At 41.5% G+C, this 13,833-nt stretch overlaps 1 protein-coding gene across 1 annotated transcript in view; it reads left to right on the plus strand.

The window, feature by feature from the left end:
- The window catches only part of RPS6KA3 (ribosomal protein S6 kinase A3), a 73,959-nt gene that overhangs the window by 16,001 nt on the left and 44,125 nt on the right, over nucleotides 1-13,833 (plus strand). The window contains exon 2 of the mRNA XM_054391016.1: nucleotides 302-358. Within this exon, the coding sequence (XP_054246991.1) occupies nucleotides 302-358 (57 nt within the window). The remainder of the gene's footprint in view (nucleotides 1-301; nucleotides 359-13,833) is intronic.

The raw sequence follows: 13,833 nt of genomic DNA on the forward strand, positions 1-13,833 counted from the left end.
GAAGTTCAAGTGCTGAGAAACAAAGTCTAGAGGTATAGTAGTAAGGCTTCAAATGTCAGATTGTTTTACATATTTCTTAGTGTGACTTCATCCAGTTAGATAAACAGTAGGCTGAAAGCAAGGGTGGCGTTGCATGCCAGTCCTCTGTGTTTACTTCCAGTGGGTATTTTTATAGCGTGTGGAGAACAGTTGATCCTGTACAGTGGCATGCTGTAAAAGCACAGCTGCATTATCTTGAGTGCTGTACTTGGATTCTATGTTTCTAGTAACTTTCTGTGTCTGTTTTTTGGGTTTTTTACAGAATGGACAGCAAATTGTGGATGAACCTATGGGAGAAGATGAAATCAACCCACAAAGTGTGAGTAAAAGATGGTTGTAATAAAGATAGCTAGTACAATACTGGAGCACACTGATACTACTTCATTTACAGGCAGTTTGCCACTAATGTTTTGTTTACATTTACAAGGTATGAGGTGCAATCTACTGCCTTAATTAAGAGAGGTTCTTTCTTACTAACTCTCTTGTCTGCTTTGATTCTGATGAACTTTTATGCTTTCCCTAGTATTTTTAGTATGAGGTAGGATTCCTGTCAAAAGCACAAAGCTGAATATGGTAGAAATTATAACTGGGTTGGGGCCTGAGAAGGTTTGATAGTGACATGTGGCTAGGTAGACAATTCCTGACTAGGAAGAGAGGTTGAGCAACTCTTATCTTAGCAAATCTTAAACACATGTTGTTCCGTTTTATTGTCCACTTTTCCTAGTGTCAGTGAGCAAAGTACTTCCATTGGCTTCTGTTAGCCTTGTGAGGGCACAGGTGACCATATTTTACATCTCTGAGTTCCAGAGTGTGCTTTGTTGTTAACAATTATAAGGTTTCAGTTGTGGTCATGTTACAACACAGGATTCTCTCATGGTTAAACTCCACAGAGACACCCTCTGCTCTGCCCCGATGAGACCTTACCTGGATTATTGTGTTCAATTTTGATTCCCCATTTCAAGAGGGACAGGGAAATACTGGAGAGTGTCCAATGGGGGGCCACAAAGATGCTGAGGGGACTGGAGCATCTCTCTTGCAAGGAGAGGCTGAGAGACCTGGGGCTGTTCAGCCTGGAAAAGAGCAGACTGAAAGGGGATCTTCTTAATGCTAATCAATATCTAAAGGTTGGAGGTCATGAAGATGGGACTCATCTATCTTCAGTGGTGCCAAGTGATAGGCCAAGGGTCAGCAAGTACAAACCAGAACACAGGAGCCTGCACTTGAACTGGAGGAAAAAAATCTTTGCTGTGAAGGTGCTGGAGCCGCAGACCAGGCTGCCCAGAGAGATTGTGGAGTCTCCTTCTCTGGAGACATTCAGAATGTGCCTGGACATGTTCCTGGGGAACCTGCTCTAGCAAGGGGTTGAATTAGATGATCTCTGGAGGTCCATTCCAACCACAGTTGTTTTGTGATTCATGAGACTGAGTTGCAGATGGATGTGTGCTCACTGTATGGAATATGATTCTTTCAGCATGGCAATGCACAACATGGGAGTTTTTTCCCCTCCTATTTTGATAAGCAGTGTGTAAGAGCTACCATCACTTTTGTTTTTCCATACTGTCATAAGATTTCTTGGCAGTATTGATCTCTGCTCTTTTGTTACTAATGTGATTAAGTTCATGTTTTTCGTACTGACCTGTGTAAAACTGGATTATTTGCATTAAAAATTCTGTATTAATCTGGAAGATTGGTTTTATTCCCTTTCTCCATGGAACCAAGAAATCAAGATACACAGTTTTAAGTTCTTTTCCTGAACTTCTGGTTGAAAAGTTGAGATGTGTCATGTTGGAGTGCATTCAAGAATAGCAAAGCTAGTCCATTGAGGCCTAGTGGTTTCTTAAGTCTTTCCTCTGGTGATATAGATTCCAGCTTTACTCTTATGATGCTAGTTTGGTCAAGTTGTAGTGGAAGAGGACTTCTGTTCATTGGTTCAGAGCTGACAAAGCTAAGGACTATAGAAATGGTTGCATGGAGACACTTGAAGATGCTCCAAAAAGGGCAAAGAAGGACTTAGTAGTTTCCACTGCTTTCATTACTGAAAGGCATTAATTAAAGAAATTTTCAACCCAGGCTTCTTAAAAATAGAGGTTGAGGCTAAAAAGCAGATCACAGTTAGGAAGGTACATTGATAATTTAAGTTCCTTATCTTTATGTCAGACTTGCAGTTCACAAAATTTCATAATGTGACAAGACCAGGTCAGGTTTCTTCTTCAGGTTTCTTACTGCCATGCCTCTGACTGTTAGTGTTTACCTGCAGCTTTGTGTTAGAGGGTGCTAGCTGACTGGCAAGCCTGGTGATAAATGGCCTTAACAATGAAATACGGGTTTTGGAACTCCACTTTTGGTTGAAGCTTAGACTTCATGTGCTGGTATTGCATGCTGTGCAGCCTTTAGTTTGTGATAAGATAGTTAAAAGCTGTTTCCACCTGTGAAGTATGGTGATGGAAACCCCATCCCTGGAAGTTTTTAAGGCCAGGCTGGATGGGGCTCTGGGCAACCTGATCTAGTGGGAAGTCTCCCTGCCCATGGCAGGGGGATTGGAACTAGCTGATCCTTGAGGTCCCTTCAAACCCTGACAAATCTGTGATTCTATGATTTTATTCTGCATAACACAGCCTACAGTGCTTGCTTGAATGCTTGCTTGAACTAGAACATCTCTCTCAGGGGAAGTGTTCAGGTTTGGGTTTGTTTGTTAATTTATTCTGGCTGGTGCCATCACTTGATAATTCCCTTGTATTGAGTCTGTAACTTCTTTTTCTTCCTACAGGCTGTTTTGCTTTGTGTTTGTCTGCTAAACTTACATTCTTTATTGTACTAGGTGCTCATGACAAGGTTTTGGTGATGGAAGGTGACCTCTATGAGAAGGGATTGGGTAGCACCCCATGGCATAGGACAGGGACAATTCCAGACAGCTCCACTGGCCAAAGCTGAGCCTGTCAACAGTGCTGGTGGTGTGCCCTTATGATAACATGTTTACAAAAGGGTAAAAACCACAGGGCAGCAGCTGTGAGAGTAAGGACTGAAAAAGTCAGAGCAGAACAGCCTTGCAGACACCAAGGTCAGCGAAGAAGGAGGGGCAGGAGCTGCTTCAGGTACCAGAGTGGAGATTGCTCTGTAGCCTCTGCCCCATGAAAACCATTGCCCCTCATCCTATCACTGCAGGCCTTTGTGTTATCTTTTTAATGCCTCAGAGCAGTATTTTAGAACTTACTTTGCATTTATTTCTAGGTTGTGCTGATTAAAATGTTGCTAATAGTGATGTTAAATCTGGGGGGGGCAGAGTAAATGAAAAATTACTACAGCTGATCAGTCAGTTATAGCTGGAAGCTAGCCTTTGCTGCAGATAAAATACTCCCTCAGCTGGGATGTGTTATTATTTCAGTGTTTCACACCTGTTTTGGTGCAAGATGAAGACTAATTTTAAATTATAACTGAAACTCATTAAGGCTCTTCTGTTTAACTTTGTGCTTAAATGGACTTTGAGCACTTAGGTGGTCCCAGCACTAAGTGTGGACAGTAGGATGAACAGGCCTAGCAGGTACTCACACTTTGGGTAGAAAGACAAAATATTTTGGGATGTATGTAAGGTGTGCAAGTTCAGTTGCCACAGTTCTTTGGAGATAACTGTAGAATGGTAACTATAGACAAGTCAGCCTCCCCTCCATCCCTGGAAAGGTGATGGAGCAACTTATCCTCCTTCCTTCCTTCCCTCCCTGCAGGTCATCAGCTGTTGGGAGAAGGATACAGCAAACTTCTTTCAGTGATATCCTCTAATAGATTTTCTCAGTGGTTTATTTTGCACTTAGTGCCTTAGGTGCAACATACTTTTTGTGTCTTGGTCAGAAAACTGAATAATTTGAGAATGTAAGCGATGTTAAGTCAAGCTGCTTACTTGCTGCATGATGAGAAAGCAGATGGTAGCCCTGAAAAGCCTGTAAAGTAGCAGATGGAAACTGCCACACCCCCTGATTAATAGAATATTGCAGCTTTGGCTATGCAAACATATTTATTGTCAAGAGAAGTCTATTACTCAGCTCTGAAAACTCCAGAAAGTATCTCTGCTCCTCAAGTGTTGACCTTCACCAAATGAGAGGTTTTCATTCCTTCTGGCACTCTATCTTTGTTTTTCCCAGATAATTGAGAGCAGTCCATACTGCAGAGCCTTCCTTGTCTAGCAGCACAAACACTTAGTTTGCATTGTTACACTTCTCAGACTGAGGGCAGGCATTGAAAGGTTGTCAGTCTACCTAATGGACTGCCCTTAAATGCCTCACCTTTTCATGTTAGTGTGTAAAAGTGAGCATCCCACTGTGGCATGCCCATTTTATTCAATAAAACCTATGTTTTCTGCATATTCTGCACTGCTTTGAGAGTTCCTCCGGCATCTTTTCAGTTCTGCTCTCTGTGGAGGCTATGAGCCCCATTCTCTTGAATATCTGGACAGCAAGTCTGATGACTCTTCCTCTTCATTTTTGTATATTCAGAACACTCATTTCAAAAGAAGAGGAGGGGAAGATGGGAGATGAACTCACTGTATTTCTGTACTAGAGAGGAGGAAATGCATTGTGCAAGGGGAGTTCTGCAATTGACAGGAATGGCATTGATGGGCACAGCAAATTCCTTTTGTTTTGGAGACAGTTGTGTGCTAAACATGTATAATACAAATCCTTATGGAAGACTTCAAGGTAAGGGGAGCAATTTGCTGTGGCAATTTGTCCTTGTTATCACAAGCTTTCCCTGTTGGGGACTGCTGCCCTCTAACCTGTGTCCTCCTTATAGGAAGGAATATTTAAAAGGGCAAGCTCTCTTCTCAGAGATCTCAAAATGAATTATGTAGCATATATCTTAATGTTTCTGGTTGGCTGGTAGTGTTCTTTGGGAACCAGGCAGGCTTTATTCTCCCAGAACACAAGAAATTTCTTCCACCTGCTGCAGACCCATGCCAGTTATAGAAGAACTATTGTTGTGGAGTAACCCTGCTGACCCTCCAACACTGTGCTTTGTTCTTCACTGGGAGGTCATACAAAAGGGTTGGGAGAGCACTAGTCTGTAATTGTGCATGTATTGCAGTTGAAATGCCTTTTTCCTGTCACCCCTAGCAGATACAGCATCCCTTCTGCAGCAGAATACACTAACACAGCAAAAGGAGAAGAGAATGGATGGTTATTTACCCACAGTATCTTTTTTTGTCTTTGCCTAGTTAGTGTAGGTCTTACAACTTCTGCTTTTAGCTCTCCTTGCTACCACAGAATTTAGTTGAGTGCTTTGGAGATTCCTGCTGACTGTACTTTGAGTGTTCTTGACACTCGACTTCATATGTGTTCTTGACAAGGTAAAGTCAGACAGCTTATGGGAGTGTGGTCTCCCATTGCCAGTAGGAAACAGCTTTGGGTTTTCATCTTGAGTTTATGAAGGAAAAGAATGAGGAGTAATTCAAAGTGTCCTGCAGCTGCTCAGGACATGTTGGGTACCACCTGACCTTAGTGGTCAGGGTGGTGACAGAGGGTGACAGAGCCCTGGAACAGGCTGCCCAGGGGGGTTGTGGAGTCTCCTTCTCTAGAGACTTTCCAAACCCACCTGGATGCATTCCTGTGCAGACTATCCTAGGTGATCCTGCTTTGGCAGGGGGGTTGGACCTGATGATCTCTTGAGGTCCCTCCCAACCTCTAATACACTGTGATACTGTAGTGTTCTTTGACACCTTAACTAAGCAGCAGATCAAGGGAGGTTCTCTTCCCTCTCTACTCTGCCCTGGTTGGTTCACATCTGGAGTACTGGGTCCAGATCTGGGCTCTCCTGTCCAAGAAAGACAAGGAACTGCTGGAGAGAATCCAGCAGAAGCTACAAAGGTGCTGAGAGGACTGGAGAATCTCTGTGAGGAGGAAAGGCTGAGAGCCCTGGGGCTGCTTAGCCTAGAGAAGAACAGCTTGAGAGGGCAGGGAGCAAGAGGATGGGGCCAGACTCTTAGTGATACCCAGCGACAGGGCACCATAAGGGGCAGTGGACACAAACTGGAACCCAGGAGGTTCCTTCTGAAGATGAGGAGAAAATTCTTTGCTGTGGGGAGCAGGCTGCCCTGAGACATTGTGGAGTCTCCCTCTCTGGAGAGATTCCAAACCCACCTGGACATTGTGATCCTGGGCAGCCTGCTGTGTGTGACCCTGCTTTAGCAGAGGGGTTGGACTAGATGACCTTTCAAAGTCCTTTCCTACCCAAAGCATTCTATGAGTCTGTGATTTATTTATTTATTTATTTCAGTTTGTTTTAAGTCTTTGTAAGGGGTCAGTATAATCCTCCATGCCCCACCCCATCCGCAGTCTTCAAAGTAAAAAACTATATTGCTGTTAACCTACAATTCTTGAGGTATTTAATTTTGGAGAGGGAAGCTTAGCTGGAGCTTCAAAACAATTGAGGAGAAGAAAGCTTCAAGTAATTGTTGTGCTATTTATGAGATAGTTGAAATCCTTATGTTGCAGTAACCTCCTTGTGTTCTAGAAGATCTGTTTATCTGAAACCAAATATTGAATCATTTTTCATGCTGTGTTATTGCTGATATAATAGAGGCTATTTCTTCCAAAAGGTCTCTAACACGCTGTGAAAAGCACATAGGAATTGAGGAGTCAATGTGCAGTAGTAGTTACTTAATGCCTGTGTAATCTACTGTAATAATAATTGTGTGTATTTACTACATAGAATATGAAAGATCTGTCCTTGTGGATGTGATATAAATAAAGACACAGAGGAGTACAAGGAGGGCCATGAAGATGATCAGGGGGTTGGAGCACCTTTGCTATGAAGATAGGCTGAGGGAGCTGGGATAGTTCAGCCTGGAGAGGAGGAGGCTCTGAATAGCCCTAATAGCAGCCTTCCAGTACCTGAAGTGGGATGACAACAAGGATGGAGAGAGACTGTTTGCAAAGGCCTGCAGGGACAGGACAAGGGACAATGGCTTCAAACTAGAGAAGAGCAGATTGAGACCGGATGTTAGGAACAAGTTCTGCACCGTGAGGGTGGTGGAACAATGCAACAGGTTGCCCAGGGAGGTAGTTGAGGCCCCATCCCTGGAGATACTCAAGGTCAGTCTAGACAAGGCACTGGGCAACCTGATCTAGTTGAGGATGTGCCTGCTGACTGCAGGGTAGGGGGTGGACTGGATGATCCTTCTGGCCCAGACCATTCTATGAATACCAAAAAAAAAGGCACATTTTTGCTTATGGGGTGCTGCTTGTGCTTGCTTCACCTCTGCATTTGGGAAGGGGATCTTTGCTCACACTGGGGAGACACATCCAGTTTTTAAAGGCAAAGTTAGAAATTGATACTGTAGATGGCCAGGATGTGGTATAGAGATAGAAGCAATACGTTCTGTCACTGAAATAAATTACTGACTTCTGAAGAGGAATGAAAATATTAGATATTGCAATAATCCAGATATTTGTAAGAACACAATCAAGGAAGATAGTTTGGAGGACTTGTCTGCTTTAATGTCTTGCACAGGAAGAAGTATACAGTGGTTTGCTCTGGTGTGGAATTACTAACTGGAATCACCTGGATCAGTTTATAGCTGAGTACTTTGTATATGCCTTTAACAAAATGTTGTTTCTTATTTATTGCTTGAAGAAAAACAGCCTTGCTCTGTGTTCCAGTAGATCATGCACTGTGTAATTCAGTGCTTTTAATAAACCTCAAAAAGGCTAAAGATACTGCCAATGTACAGAAAAATATCTTAGAATCATAGAATGGTTTAGTTTGGAAGGGACCAACAGTCATCTAGTCCAGCCCCCTCTGCAGCCAGCAGGGACATCCTCCACTAGATCAGGTTGCTCAGAGCCTTTTTTGAGCCTGACCTTGAATATCTCCAGGGATGGGGCCTCAACTACCTCCCTGAGCAACCAGTTGCAGTGTTCTACAACCCTCATGGTAAAGAATTGGTCCCTAACATCCAATCTAAATCTCCTCTAATTTCAAACCTGGTCCTTGCACACTGTAGCCTTTGTAAACAGTCCCTCTGCAGCCTTCTTGTAGCCCCCTTCAGGTCCTGGCAGGCTGCTCTTAGGTCTCCCTGGAGCCTTCTCTTCTCCAGGCTGAACACCCCCAGCTCCCTCCACCTGTCCTTGTAAGAAGTAAGATACTTCTACATTTATGTATACCTAGAGCCCACATTTAAAACTGATTAATTCTCCTTCAGTTGTGTTCACATCAACAATTAAATCTGGAGAGATTGAATTAAAACTTCACTTCTAGCAGTTTGAAGTAATTAAGTTCAATTCTAATTCTTAGAAACATTTTAAGTGTTGGGGTTTTTTTAAGCATTGAAAGAAAGCTTTGGCATTTTTATTACTTCAAGAAATTTTTCACTCTCTTCAAAATAATATAGTATTGATGCCTAAGTCATACAGTGGAGCTGGATAATCCAACTCAAATCACAGATTTAGAGAATGTTAGGGGTTGGAAAGGAACTTCAGAGATCAAGTCCAACCTCTCTGCCAGAGCAGGATCACCTGGGGCACACTGTGTGGGAATGCATCCATGTGGATTTTGAAAGTCTCCAGAGGAGACTCCACAACCTCTCTGGGCAGCCTGTTCCAGTGCCCTGTCACCCTCCCATACAGAACTGTCTCCTCATATTGAGGTGGTCCCTTCTGTGTTCTAGCTTGTACCTACTGTTCCTTGTCTTATTACTGGGCACCAGTTAAAAGAGCCTGGCACAGAGCACTGGAGCAGGCTCCCCAGAGAGGTTGTGGAGCCTCTTCTCTGGAGACTTTCAAGATCCATCTGGATGTGTTCCTGTATTGGATTCTATGGTCCTTCTCTGGCAGGGGGGTTGGACTTGGTCTTCAAAGGTCCCTTCCAACCCCTAACATCCTATGATCCTGTGACCTTCATCTTTACACTCACCCTTCAGATATTTATAAGATCCCTCTCAGCCTTCTCTTCTCCAGACTAAGCAGCCCCAGGGCTCTCAGTCTTTCTTCACAGGAGAGATGTTCAAGTCCTCCAGTCATCCTCATAGCTCTCCTTTGAACTCTCTCCAGCAGATCCCTGTGTCTCTTGATTTGGGGAGTCCTTGGCCTAACCTTTATCACATCTCTGTAGCGTTTTTTCCATGCAGAATTTCAAGGGGCTATGCACAAAAGTCAGTTTGGTCCTCTAAAAGCTCTAGTAAAAGAAGTAGTCCTGAAGTATATGCATCTTGCATTCTCTGCGTTGAAGCAGTGATAGACAATATCTTAAAATATTTTGTAAAATGAAGTTAAAAATAATAAAAATACAGCCAGGAGGGACTATTCTACCTCACTATTGAAATCAAGAATCATAGAATGGTCTGGGTTGGAAGGGACAAGAACTTGTTCCTAACATCCAATCTAAATCTGCTCTTCTCTCGTCTGAAGTGTTGCATGGTAGCATGATATCTGAAATAGATGATGAACTTTTTGTTTGTTTGTTTTGTTGTTGCTCTTGTTTTCTAGGAACCAGTAATAGATTTCACCTCAACATGAGGAGAAACTTCTTGACAGCAAGGGTGATGGAGCACTGGAACAGGCTGCCCAGGGGGGTTGTGGAGTCTCCTTCTCTGGAGCCTTTCCAACCCCACCTGGATGCATTCCTGTGCAGACTACCCTAAGTGTTCCTGCTCTGGCAGGGGGGTTGGACCTGATGATCTCTGGAGGTCTCTTCCAACCTCTGATATACTGTGAGACTGTGATAATATCTGCACCAGCACGTTGCTATCAGTCAATCTGCTTAAGTTTCCTGTGCTGATCTCTAAGAGCATGTACAGGTGCAGTGCCCAGGAGCTGGAGTCAGGGTTGTCTTGGTGATGCTCAGTGACAGGATAAGGGGCAATGGGTGGAAGTTGAGGCTTAGGAAGTTCCACGTAAACATGAGAAAAAATGTTTTCCCTGTGAGGGTGACAGAACACTGGAACAGGCTGCCCAGGGGGTTGTGGAGTTTCCCTCTCTGCAGGTATTCAAGCCCCGTCTGAATGCGTCCTGTGTGACCTGCTCTCTGGCAGAGGGCTTGGACTGGATGAGCTTTCAAGGTCCCTTCCAGCCCCCAACATTCTGTGAGGCTGTGAGCATCTGCAACATGAGTACCACACTGCAGTCCAGTTTTTCTTTACAGGCCATGGGGGGAGGGAATCAATGTCCTCTTTTTTTTTTTTTTCTTTGACCTTCTTCCCTCCTTCTATCTCCCCACCCCCTAACTGTGTCTGACTTGCCTGACAGGAAATTTTCTAATTGCTGGAACAGCTGGTCACAGAAAAAAAAAAAAAGAAAAAAAAAAGCCACACCAGGGTTGGTCTTCTCTCCTTAGAGTTGTGATCACTCAGTAGAAAATCTAAACACCATGGTTCCTTAGTCATGTTTAAGTTTCTGGCTCTCCGTGTTCGTTCTATTCGGGTGAGCTTAGTTTCTTATCTAAAAGAAGGGAGGGGGGTGTTGAAGGGGAAATTTTATTTTTTATTAGAATTTAAAAGCAGTTTTAGGCTGCTTTGGGCTCGGTGATGTTTGTATGCAAAGCTTGCTGAATTTTCTTTTCAGGGAGGTGGTGGTGTGCTTGTATTTTGTAGATGTTTTTAAGGTACCTGTTGATATTTAAGCCTTGTTTGGAAATTTTTACCTAGAAATTTATAATTTTAGCTGTATTTTTTTTTTCAGTGAGAGTCTAGGTTTATTAGTAATGTATTTTTAAGATCAGTAAGTAATCTTTAATGTTAATACTTAGTGGCTATTTTAACAGTTAGTGTAGTGTTTTGAACTGTAAAGCGTGGTTATTTGTGGAGTAAAAACTAAAATAACTCAGGCTTGGTATTATCTTAAATTTACCTCTGAAAACAGTATTAAGACTATTGTTGTATGTGTGGGGTAGCAACTAAAATAACTGAGGCTTGTTACTATCTTAGATTTACTTCTGCAAACAGTACTAAGACTATTGTATTTTATTAGAGTTAATGCTATTGTTACTTCAAATTTTAAAATGATAATTTAGTCACTGCATACATTTAATTTGTATCATTTGCCTCCTTGTTGAGCATATATTCAAACACAAGGGTTGTTTGTTTTTTTTTAAGTCGAGAAATATCTCTGTATTATTCCAAGCACTGTTTCTGAGCTATTTAACAATGCATTTAAACATGCAATGTGATGGAGCATTTCATCATAGAAACTAAAAACATTTTGTGTGCTGTTTTAACATCTAAAGTGAAGCAGGTCACAAAAGGGATACTGATTTAACACTTGCTAGCCTCTATGTACTGGTTTAAACTTTGCAGTATGTGTTGGAAAATGACATTGAATTTGTTTGCTGTAATTGAAACACTGAAGACTAAAACAATTGAACACAGGCTGCATTATATACAGGTGTTATAATATAAACCTTGTAGAATAAATATTTTTCAATTCATAGTTCTCTTCCACAGGCAAAATTAAAGGGATTTCTTAGAAGTCTTGATAAAAAAAAAAAATACATTAATTTATCTACTTATGGTAGTTTGATTGTATTGTCGTTACCACTCTCTTGATTTTAAAATGCTAAGCAGTGCAGACCAAAGGAAGGGTTTTCAGCCTATATAAATTATAGAGTATATTTAGGATATTATCTCAATGAAACAGTAATCACAGCTTTCATAGATGAGTGCTGATGATGCTTGTGAATTACTTTTTGTTGTTATTGATTTATTATTGAATATTCTTTTTTCATTGCAATGTTCTGAAATGTTAGAACTTACAAACTGGGGAAGAAAACCTCTATCAAACCTGAAGGGAAATGAGAGGTTCCACCCAATGACTATTTTTTTCCAGTGCTGACATGCACAGTCTAGTTCATGAGATAATTCTGTGATGTTTGATCAAAAGAGAACTGTATTGCAAAACTACTTCAGGTGACCAACACTGAGTTTTTAAAATGCTTACAGGGATTTTCAGCTTCACCTGCTGAGCAGCTTACTGCACAGATTTGCTTTGGGAAGGAAGGAGTAGACTCATTCTTCTATCCTGCCCTTTGTATTTTTATTCTGAGGTGGGAAAGCATCTGTAGAGTTACCCTCCCAGCCTGGCCAGCCATGTTTGTGCAAAGGTCCTCATCCATCCTCTGTCTTGTTACTCTGGGACAGGACTTATTCTTCAAACTCCTGCCTTGCTTCATCTGTAAGACCAGAAGTATGGGAAGAGTTCAGTCTCAGTAACTGTTTCAGCAGTCTTCATTATCTGAGTTGGCTACCTGGAATAGATGTGGACATAGACATCATTCTAGAGCTCAAAACTGTTCTGACAGAAAGATAGGAATGGGAAAGAGAAGAAAGTATGGAGAGTAAGGAATAAATACCTGGATACAGTGATTTTTTTTTTTTTTATACGTGGATACAGTGATTTTTATACCTGGAATGCAGTAAATTGTAATACTATTACTACAATTTATTGTTATTATTATTATAGTATTATTTTTTCTTTAATGTTTCTAAGCATTCTTTTTTTAGAAATTTAACAATTTAGGAACACACAAAAAGACCTAACACCTTACTTTGAAATTAAGCATTTGCAAATTGAGTTTGCTTTAAAGAAATCTTATTTTCAGTCAGGTGAAACAATAGATGCCACCTGCAATAAGTAATCTGATGTCAGTTGTAAGTTTCTTCATCTTTTAAAATGATTCACAGAATCACAGAATTGTCAGGGTTGGAAGGGACCTCAAGGATCAGCCAGTTCCAACCCCCCTGCCATGGGCAGGGACACCTCACACTAGATCAGGATGTTCACAGCCACATCCAGCCTGGCCTTAAAAACTTCCAGGGATGAGGCTTCCACCACCTCCCTGGGCAACCTGTTCCAGTGTCTCACCACCCTTATGGGGAAGAACTTCTTCCTAAATTCTAATCTAAATCTTCTCTCCCCTAGATTGGATCCATTCCCCTCAATCCTATCACTACCTGACACCTTAATAAGTCTCTCCCCAGCTTTCTTGTAGCCCCCTTCAGATACTGGAAGGCCACAAGTAGATCTCCTGGGAGCCTTCTCTTCTCCAAACTGGACAACCCCAACTCTCTGTCTGTCATCAGCCTGACTTCAAATGTTCACATCAGTTAGAATTTCTGCTCTATTTTTGCTTTTCCTGATACTAGTATAAAGCAGGCAAAACATACAAAAAGAATATCCTTATGTCAGCTGGAATTAATTTTATGCATGGCAGTGCTTTGCTTTTTTGTTGTATTAGAATAACTACCACTTCAAAAGCAACATTTTTAATCAGCTTTTTACAACAATTGCTTGTCTATCAGCATGTAAGTAATCATTAGTTCTGTTGAGTGACCTGAACTGGTTATTAGTCACAGGTAAAAGGGATAGGATATTTTATTCCATGGTTTAGCTCACTAACAGTGCTTACTGAAGTAATGGGATATTGTGAAATGCCTCTTGGAATTGAATTATTATTTTTATTATTAAAGGCAGTTTTGAATTTTAATGTAGGAGCATAATGGGTGTAGAATTTATGAATCTGTATAGAATGTGCCTGAAATGTTTAAAAATACCTAGAGTGGTGCACACCTCACATTGTTAACTCCCATTTTTACCTTATTAAAGATTTCCATAAGCGCTAATACAAAAAGTAAAAATAATTTGGATTCAGTTTGTTGGCTTTTGTTTTTTCCACCCACTTCAAAAAGCATAGCTCATAGGGTTTTGGGGTTTTTTTTCAGGTAATACTGAAAATTCCTCCTACTTTTATAACAAGCTAGGAAAGTAAAAATGCATCTAGGAGACTTCCTGACTCAAGGGAGGGGAGGAAAAGGAAATTATG

Source organism: Indicator indicator, chromosome 1, assembly GCF_027791375.1.
Source record: "Indicator indicator isolate 239-I01 chromosome 1, UM_Iind_1.1, whole genome shotgun sequence".
Taxonomy (NCBI): domain Eukaryota; kingdom Metazoa; phylum Chordata; class Aves; order Piciformes; family Indicatoridae; genus Indicator; species Indicator indicator.